The sequence below is a fragment of the Haliotis cracherodii genome, unplaced genomic scaffold (genome assembly GCF_022045235.1).
Source record: "Haliotis cracherodii isolate W230 unplaced genomic scaffold, xgHalCrac1.p SCAF_1, whole genome shotgun sequence".
Taxonomy (NCBI): Eukaryota; Metazoa; Mollusca; class Gastropoda; order Lepetellida; family Haliotidae; genus Haliotis; species Haliotis cracherodii.
This window is the reverse complement of record NW_027266264.1, coordinates 61,011,627-61,022,048: the sequence shown is the minus strand read 5'-3', so window position 1 is coordinate 61,022,048 and position 10,422 is coordinate 61,011,627. Positions and strand designations below refer to the sequence as shown.

The 10,422-nt window shown below is 44.7% G+C and overlaps 1 protein-coding gene across 1 annotated transcript; it reads left to right on the top strand.

Annotated features, from left to right (window-relative positions):
* The first annotated feature begins 3,383 nt into the window (after positions 1-3,383).
* On the top strand, positions 3,384-9,191 carry LOC139466736 (uncharacterized). Its single transcript, XM_071248399.1, has 6 exons — positions 3,384-3,449; positions 3,676-3,730; positions 4,968-5,111; positions 6,878-7,126; positions 7,717-8,306; positions 8,385-9,191. The coding sequence occupies exons 1-6, from the start codon at positions 3,423-3,425 to the stop codon at positions 9,189-9,191; spliced, it is 1,872 nt and encodes a 623-aa protein (XP_071104500.1). The 5' UTR covers positions 3,384-3,422.
* Positions 9,192-10,422: the final 1,231 nt, after the last annotated feature.

Below are 10,422 nucleotides of genomic sequence, written 5' to 3'. Positions count from 1 at the left end.
TAATATCACTTGAATATGAGTAAGTCTTCATATATTAACCAGCATGTGTGGTATTCGCGTTTCCTTTGGCGGTTAGTAGATAATACACCACATGACTACAGGACACACAGCACCACTGTAATCTACCTGACCACAGTAGACCATGCCCCGCCACAGTACAGTCGTACACCATGCCAAATGGTGGTCACTCTATAAATTCAGCTACCACTATTACTCGGCAGAAACAATCATTGTAGATCTACTGCATATACTATGGGTCGATGAGTGAGTGTCCATATTTAAAGGGTGAGTGAGTGAGCGAGTGAGTAGGCTTTACGCCGCTTTTAGCACAATTTCAGCAATATTATGATGGGGGACACCAGAAATGGGCTTCACACATGGCACCCATATGGGAAATCGAACCCAGGTTATCGGCAAGACAAGCGACTAGGTTACCCCAACGCCCCCCCCACACACCCACACACCCACACCCACACCCACACCCCACCCCCCCCCACCCCACCCCCACCCCCCACCCCACACACACACATTTAGAAGAAAACGACACTGATTTAGGTTTGGAAATACCCGACAGATTGTAGATACGGGGTTGAGTACCATGGCGAAGTGCAACATTGAATTCTTTACCCTTGCAACTTGAAGGCAGACATAAACACAGTGATATCCGAACTTATAGTGGCGTCATCAGATGCTGACGATCTGTGGTCACAGCTGCCGACCATATGTTGTTGTCCTTGGGCAGTTTATGGCAGACCTCGGTCTCCCTGCAAATGGTAACTATAACGCTACCGTTATTACAAATTACACAAATACAGGTTCAATGACATCACTAATTGGAATTATGTTCAAATTGTTGAATTTACAAGATTTCCATATGCAATATGCATTGACAATGTTCCCCACTCAGGTCAGTGTATATCTGTCGATTAATGCCACAGTGCCATAATGGGGTATCAACGCAACACTTATGGGCCTTAACGCTGATCCGATTCAGGGTCAATCTTAAACCGTAGCACCTGCAACAGGAAGGTGTTAAGTAAATATCTTAGGCCAAAATATGTTTTTCTTCTGGCGTGGTTGATCACGTGGCTGGTATGTTATATGAAACGGTGCTATAAAAAGTGGCACTGCATACAAAGTCTTACTATATATGCAATGCCGACATATATTGAGCAATGCCATATTTGAAGTTGCAATATGTAAAACGTTTTGTTTGATGCTGTATATGAACTGGCACTATATATCGAATGGTGTTCTACATGGAACTGTACTATTATGGCAGTACTATGAATAAACTGGTACAAGAAGTGGTACTACATGTGGAGCGGTCCTTATATATGGAGTGGTACTACTATTCAGTGGCATGAGGTTATTGGTTTACACGCGAGCACACAATTATGTTTTGTAGCCCCGAGAGTGTTACTAATGTGGCATTTACCATGGCTTAATCGCCGTAGGTAATGAGTCGACGTGTGTTATATGACACATTTACATGTCAGTGTGCTCTGGTGATCTCCAAACAGCGCCAGGGTTCCGCTTCGGCCACAGTGAATGTGGGTTAGCAATAATATAATACAACCTCCAGACAGCATAGAGTCATTTGTGTTAACAGGAAGCACCTCATCAATACAACATACAGCTGAAGGTGACAAAATGGAGTACGCCCTCCATACAGCAGCACACAGACGTGGGTAATAACAGGAAGCACATCCCCAATACAGCATACCGCTGTATGTCATAACAGGAAACACGTCCTCCTTACAGCATGCAGACGTGAGTAATAACAGGAAGCAGATCCCTCATACATCATACAGCTGTTGGTGATAACAGGAAGCACGTCCTCTATACAGCATACAGCTATTGATGATTACAGGAAGCAGGTCCTCCATACAGCATACAGTTTATGATTACAGGAAGCAGGTCCTCCATACAGCATACAGCTGTTGGTGATAACAGGAAGCACGTCCTCTATACAGCATACAGCTATTGATGATTACAGGAAGCAGGTCCTCCATACAGCATACAGTTAATGATAACAGGAAGCAGGACCTCCATACAGCATACAGCTATTGATGATAACATGAAGCACGTCCTCGCTACAGCATAAAGCTGTTGGTGATAACAGGAAGCACGTCCTCTATACAGCATACAGCTATTGATGATTACAGGAAGCAGGTCCTCCATACAGCATACAGCTGTTGGTGATAACAGGAAGCACGTCCTCCACACAACATACAGCTATTGATGATTACAGGAGGCAGGTCCTCCATACAGCATACAGTTAATGATTACAGGAAGCAGGACCTCCATACAGCATACAGCTATTGATGATAACATGAAGCTCGTCCTCCATACAGCATAAGCTGTTGGTGATAACAGGAAGCACGTCCTCTATACAGCATACAGCTGTTGATGATACAAGGAAACATGTCCTCAATACAGCATACGGCTGTAGATGATAACAGGAAGTACACGTCCTCCATACAGAATATAGCTGTTGGCGATAACAGGAAGCATGTCCTCTATACAGCACACAGTCGTTACTGATAAAAGGATGCATGTCCTTAATACAACATAAGCTGTTGGTGATAACAGGAAGCACGCCCTCTATACAGAATACATCTGTTGATGATACATGGAAACATGTCCTCAATACAGCATACAGCTGTCGGTGATAACAGGAAGCACGTCCTCTATACAACATACAGATGTTAGTGATACAAGGATGCATGTCCTTAATACAGCATACAGCTGTTGTTGATAACACGAAGCACGTCCTCTTTACAGCATACAGCTGTTGGTGATAAAGGATGCATGTACTCAATACAGCATACAGCCGTGGGTAATAACAGGAAGAACGTCCTCCATATAGACTACAGCTGTTGTTGATAAAAGGAGGCACGTCATACTTATAGCCTACAGCTTTTTTTTGATAACAGGAAGCACGTCCTCCCTACAACATACAGCTGTTGTTGACAACATGTAGCATGTCCTTCATACAGCATACAGCCGTGGGTGATAACAGGAAGCACGTCCTCCATACAGAATATAGCTGTTGGCGATAACAGGAAGCACGTCCTCCTTCCAGCATACAGGCGTGGGTGATAATAGGAAGCACGTCCTCCTTCCTGCATACAGCCGTTGGTGATAACAGGAAGCACGTCTTCCTTACACCATACAACTGTACGTGATATCAGGAAGCACATACCCCATACAGCATCCAGGTATAGGTTAGAACAGGAACCGTGTCCTCTTTTAATATACAGCTGGATCATGGATTTTACAGACTCACGTGACAAGATGCAGTGCGTCCTCCATATGCTTTACAGATGTATGTGACAACCAGTAGGTCTAACATATGTGACTCTACTGTACGTGACTCTACAGTACATTCTAAACGTTGGTGTTACTGTAAGTGACAAATGGAAGACAGAATGAACACATACGAGGTAAGTGATATCAGTATATGCATCTAAGCCATAAATGACATTACCATGCCAAACGAGACACTCTACCCGTATATACGTTTCATACTTAAGAATGTAGAAGTCTTTAGATTTATCAAAATGAAGCTTGTCTATTTCTTGATATCCTATGAGAATCTTTAGGGTTGCAGCAACATGCTAAAGTATATGGGGATGCATTTGTTTTCTTTTGTGTGTAAACACTTTGCAGGTAGACAAAGCAGAATCAGACCAAGAGGAGTCATTTCGCCTGAATGTGTTAAACAGTAAGTGGTTTTGTCATATGTAGCTACATACTATGTTCTATTACTCACGTGGTGAAGGAACCCGTTGTGAATACAAAATCATGTTCACGTAATTCCCGATCAAGTTACACAGTGATTTCGTCGCTGTGCATGTTATTAAACATCGTGTAGATACATACTTTTATTCCCTTCCTATATCTCCAACAATATTTCGCCGGCCCCATCCATTTGTGTCTGACCCGTGAAGATTCCGGGGTAGAATAGGTCTTCAGCAACCCATGCTGGCTGTAAAAGGTGATTATGCTTGTCGTAAAAGGCGACTAACCGGATCGGGTGGTCAGGCTCGCTGACTTGGTTGATTCATGTCATCGATCCCAATTGCGTGGATCGATGCTCATGACATCACTGGATTGTCTGGTCCAGACTCGATTATTTACAGACCGCCGTCATATAGCTGGAATATTGCTGAGTGCGGCGTTAAACAACAAACCAACCAACAATTTGTGTCTACGTGTTACACATTTTGAAGCACAACTGATGATGCTCCTTCCACGAACATTTCAAAGTGCGTCATTTGACTCTTGCTCAAAGTTGTTTGGTTAGAGTGACAGCTTTAAAAAATATACACATGTGTAGGATATAGTCAGAATCTTTTAGCAGTGATTTCTTATGACAATGGAAAAGGATTTGTCCATTTTACTTAAAATCCCTATTATGTAATGTTATGTAATGTAAAGTCCCAAGTTCAGCTACAAGTGTTATCAGATAATTTTGCCCCAGGACCCCCCTCCCGAAATAAGTGCTTTCCTTACTCCTTCGGGAAATACATGTATTGCGTGAAGCAGTGACATCAAGAATACTCTTTCTCTATTACTTTCTGGTATTATTCTGGCATTAGTCATAGAGATAAATACAAGACATCAGCGGATCCTTGCTTCTAAGCTACACGTCACAGACCATTTCCAATGCAACAACCATTGTCCGACTTAAGCCACAAATGATTGATATCGGTATATAACGAGGATGGGAACAATATGCTACATTGGTTCACTTGTTTTCAGTTTTGTAAAGTCTCTGGAGTGAAAACATATTGTCCTATCAAGATGGCCCCTGTCAAATTGTATTGACACCCCGTTGATTCGAACTTCAGTTGTAGGGAAAAGCCGCCAGCTTGCTCAAAATGTCTCCATTTTATACAAAGGGACATAACTCTGAATCCGGAGATTTGAGTTCATTGTGCACCGCCTTCTCCTTACAGAGGTGAAGTCCGGGCTTGGCGTGGTCGTCAGAGAGGGCGAAGTCCGGATTACAGTGGACAACGTCCTTCCTATACTCAACATCCTCGGAATCAAACACACCGACGACAGGGTTCTTGACATGACCACACAGGCTCTCGCCCAATGTAAGTAATACTGTATGATGTCAGACTGCATAAGGGACACGTGATAAAACCCCTGGTGTGTAACTGGCATCAAATAGACGAATGTGGTATAATATGTGGCCATGTTATAACTGAAATATTGTTGAAAGCGGCGGTAAACCCAAACTGACCCTATCGACCCTATTGATTCCATCACTCAATATATTTATCCCAAGGTGCGGCGTTATGCAAAAAACAAACAAAACTAAATGGGGCGCCCCTTATGGTTTATTCTTGTTGTATTTTACGATAAACAACCCCCACTCATCGTTTATTTCTTTTTTATGAATACATGTTGGTGCTGTTGCTGTTGCTGGTGCTGGTGCTGGTGCTGGTACTGTTGCTGGTGCTGTTGCTGGTGCTGGTGCTGGTGCTGGTGCTGGTGCTGGTACTGGTGCTGGTGCTGGTGCTGGTGCTGGTGCTGGTACTGGTGCTGTTGCTGGTGCTGGTGCTGGTACTTGTGCTGTTGCTGTTGCTGTTGCTGGTGCTGGTGCTGGTGCTGGTACTGGTGCTGGTGCTGTTGCTGGTGCTGGTGCTGGTGCTGGTGCTGGTGCTGGTGCTTGTGCTGGTGTTGGAGCCTGTGCTGGAGCCGGTGCTTGTGCTTGTGCTTGTGCTTGTGCTGGTACTGGTGCTGGTGCTGGTGCTGGTGCTGGTGCTAGTGCTGGTGCTGGTGCTGGTGCTGGCGCTGGTGCTGGTGCTAGTGCTGGAGCCGGTGCTGGTGCTGGTGCTAGTGCTAGTGCTGGTGCTGATGCTAGTGTTTGTATTTGTGATCGTGCTGGTGCTGGAGCCGGTGCAGCTTGTGCTGGTGCTGGTGCTGGTGCTTGTGCTGGTGCTGGTGCTGGTGGAGCTGGTGCTGGAGCTGGCTCTGGAGCTGGTGTTGGTGCTGGTGCTAGTGCTAGTGCTAGTGCTAGTGCTGGTGCTGATGCTAGTGTTTTTGTTTGTGATCGTGCTGGCGCTGGAGCCGGTGCTGCTGGTACTGGTGCTGGTGCTGGTGCTTGTGCTGGTGCTGGTGGAGCTGGTACTGGTGCTGGTGCCGGTGCCGGTGCTGGTGCTGGTGCTGGTGCCAGTGTTTGTGTTTGTGTTTGTGATCGTGCTGGTGCTGGAGCCGGTGCAGCTGGTGCTTGTGCTGGAGCCGGTGCAGCTAGTGCTTGTGCTGGTGCTGGTGCTGGAGCCGGTGTTTGTGATCGTGCTTGTGCTTGTGCTGGTGCTGGTGCTGGTGCTGGTGTTTGTGATCGTGCTGGTGCTGGTGCTGGTGTTTGTGACCGTGCTGGTGCTGGTGCTGGTGCTGGTGTTTGTGATCGTGCCGGTGCTGGTGCTGGTGCTGGTGGAGCTGGTGCTGGTGCTGGTGCTGGTACTGGTGCTGTGCTGGTGCTGGTGCTGGTACTGGTGCTGGTGGAGCTGGTGCTGGTGCTGGTGCTGGTGCTGGTACTGGTGCTGGTGGAGCTGGTGCTGGTGCTGGTACTGGTGCTGGTGCTGGTGCTGGTGCTGGTACTGGTGCTGGTGCTGGTGCTGGTGCTGGTGGAGCTAGTGTTGGTGCTGGTGCTGGTGCTGGTGCTGGTGCTGGAGCTAGTGCTGGTGCTGGTGCTGGTACTGGTGCTGGTGCTGGTGCTGGTGCTGGTGCTTGTGCTGGAGCTAGGGCTTCTATTGTTGGAGTTGGCATGTCTTATATATTGCACAGCTATTGCTTATCTGAATTTTTTTGTACTTGACCGATGTGATAAGTATCGTTTTCAACGAAATCATTTCAGCGCAGGGGGAAATACGACAGCATGACTTCTACAAATGTGTAACACAGATATTTCAACTTTCTGAAGAATACCATGAGGAGATAATACGGAAGGCCTTTTCGGTCGTCGATGTTGATGGAGATGGTGTTATTACTGGCGCTGACATCTACAGACTAATGTTGTCGTTAGGGGAGGTAATAAGTGATGACGAAATTCTGTATATGCTCAAAGCAGTTGACAGCGACGGCGACGACAGGATAAGTTTCGAAGGTAAGAGTAGGGGGAATGGAAATGTTTATGTTACACAAACAAAGAAAAGTGTTTTGCGATATAGATGATGTAAATGCTTTCGGTAAATAGTCGTTGGTTGAAGCCTTATTTGAACCTTGAGGTACCGATTGAAATAGACGTTTCGATAATATAACCCTGTTGGAGTTCCGGGTCCGATTATGTCCCCAGTACCTGTTTATTATCATAAAAGTCGACTAAAATGGGTATCTTGGGGTCCGGCTATGTGTGATTCGGCTGATTGTTTGTCGTAATACTTGATAGCGGGAATAGGAATTCATGCGTAAACTTAAATTTGATTGTCTGTGTCGCAAACCATCAATGACTCACTCACCCGATTATGTAAAGACATGCACAATCTCCCCAGGTCGAAGGTGAACATTCCAAACACTAAAAGATTTAATAGCAAAACCTCAGTGCCAATATTATCCTGCCTTTCCTAGATACAAGTAAACACATTCGATAGCAATCAGACTTCCATCAAGTTATATGATGTTTTCATCTCCAAACATAGTTCGCTATCAATTCTGATATGTCTGACAATTCTGAATGTAGTGTATCTATGTTTATAGATTTTCGAGGATTCCTAACAAGCGGAGACGACACTGTGAATACCAGTCCCGACGAAGACATAACAGATTCAAATAGAATCCCTGAGAGATGCAACAATATTCCATTTCATGCAAAGAGGAAAAGTCTAATGAGCTACCGAAAATTGCAAGCTGCGATAGCTTTCTTGATCAAACACGAAAACGCAACCAAGCCGAGCGCGGATACATCTGTTAAAAGACAAGATACAGGTACGAGACGGTGTTCCACCAATTTTAAATTCCAAAACCCATCACCACCTGTCACCTCCGGGCAAAGTCCAGAAAGGAAAAGACTGTCAATAGCTGAGCTGCTTTGGGTCTCGCCAGAAACTCAAAGTCTCGTCATTCCAAAAGCACCAAGGTGCAATACACAACCGAATCCTATCGCGCTTATGAAGAAAGAAGGAAAAGGCCGAACACAACTGCCTTGTCATTACAACACGAATGCGATTTACGGACGAAAATCAAGTATTTACTCCACGATGAAAGATGACAGCACCCCCAAGGTGACATATGACACACTGACACGTGTACGTAAACCATCACGTGATTTGGAACCGGAGCCGCTGTTTGTCAGGGGTCGATGTTCCTCCATTGTAAATGACACACTGGCACGTGTACGTAAACCATCACGTGATTTGGAACAGGAGCCGCTGTTTGTCAGGGGTCGATGTTCCTCCATTGTAAATGACACACTGACACGTGTACGTAAACCATCACGTGATTTGGAACAGGAGCCGCTGTTTGTCAGGGGTCGATGTTCCTCTATTGTAAATGCAACCACTCACCTGACGGTTGACCTCAGCAATGTAGTGAGGTCAAACACGGATAACCAGGAACCAAAGATGGACACTAGCACGAGAAAACAGGAACACCGGATGAACCAAGATGCTGATGCAACTGCAGAAGGACACTTCTCATCTTCGCGTTTGATGGGGACAAAATGCTTGAACATGGACATCTCCCAAAATGAAAATGATATCAAATCACATGATTTAAAGAGATGTGTTGATATGATGCCTGGGAGTTATAATGATCAAATGCAGCTTACTGCAAACAACCACAGAATGTTTCCGTTTGGTCGCAGCAAACACCAGCAATTATTTCTATACGGTAAAAGTACAAACATGGCTGATGTTACGACACCTTCCCTTAATGTAAGTCATCGGAGGAAAACACGGACAACTGAATTCAAAAATTTCAACTTGATAAATTATACTGTATCACAAGGTTTGTTCCCGTGTTCGTATGACTCCTTGTCTAGACGTTTACAGAGACAGCCACCTCTCACCCCACAGCATCGTGAACGTGAACATCGTGTGAAGAAAGCTTCGTTTCAGGTGCTTGAGCTTCCAGCAGAGAAGACATATAAGCCAAGGTATAAAAATCCCTCCCTTCTCAGCCAGCTCCCTGTATGTAGTCACAGGAAGAGAAACTTGCCAGTGTTCCTGGGATAGATGTAGATGTACCACCAGCTATATTCTGGAGTGTATTGTGTTGTTAAATTTGTGTAACCTTATTGTTGAATTGTCTGATAGGCATGACTTGGAAGGTGACGGATGACAAAGTAGACACAATTTATTGATAACAACTTCTTCAATTACTGTAAAGGTGACGTTTCGGTATAGATCATTATGCCCACGTCAAGTAAGACTGTAAATTAAACAGTAATTAAAGAAGTTGTTTTCCATAAAATGTGTCTTCTTTGTCAACCTTATTGATGTTTGTGATGAATTCCATTGAAATCTGGTTTCCAAAACATTATGCAATTTGTATATTTCAAGCAAATATATCAACATACTGGACATGTCATAATTGCAGCTTCCATTTTAATTAAAAAAAAGTTGTAAAGAAATTACGTAAATCCTGTTCAGTCATAATAGAAATTGCCTGCTAAACTTGAACAAGCAAACTGTCATTTTTAATTGAGGTATGTGCTGAGGTTCTTGGTCTGAGCGAAATAAAGTTCTGTGCTGGGCTGTTGTATTCTGCTATTCTCGTAACCAAGGTTTCACGTCTGCAGTGCAATCATTTAATGCGGATGCCAGTCAAATTGAACCTTATTACACAAATACACATGCGTCATGTAAAGTGAGTGAGTTGGATTTAACATCGCTTCCGACAATATTACATTTATATGTATTTGGGCGGAAAACCCAAAGTGATGCAGGCCTCAGACGTTTTCCACTTTTGTGAAACCAATTATCACAGGTAAAGTGCTGACAAACCTAGAAACACATAAGTCAATGTTGAGAGCCGGGTGATGAGGGAAGGAATAAACATGATGCTTACTTCTTTGCTGTTTCATGTCGTTGTAATCAGTATTCCAGCTATATAACGGCAGCCAGAAAAAATACCGAATCAAGTGACTGATAGTATGAGCAACGTCCGAAGCCGCTCGGGTACGATGACGCGCAATTAACCTACGTGGTAAATGGAAATGATGACACACATTGTCATATGTGTCAGTGAGGTGAGGTGCCTGTCTTAAAGTGCTAATCCACTGAGATACCATGCCGCAGTTTATGTCTCCGAGCCGGGCCTTGTCTTATCTCCATAATGTCGTATGTCAGGCAGGGTGACAAGTACCATCTTTTATTACCTTTTATGACGCGGTCTGGGACCTTCCGCTGAGATGGCTTCGCCAGTAAGTTCACATTTATACGGGGGCATCGGTGGCCCAGTCGT

Coding starts and splice junctions, on each gene's coding strand:
- LOC139466736 (XM_071248399.1), top strand. CDS start 3,423: ATGGAAGACAGAATGAACACATACGAG. Junction 7,127..7,716: donor CGACAGGATAAGTTTCGAAG/GTAAGAGTAGGG, acceptor CTATGTTTATAG/ATTTTCGAGGATTCCTAACA. Junction 8,307..8,384: donor TGGAACCGGAGCCGCTGTTT/GTCAGGGGTCGA, acceptor TTGGAACAGGAG/CCGCTGTTTGTCAGGGGTCG.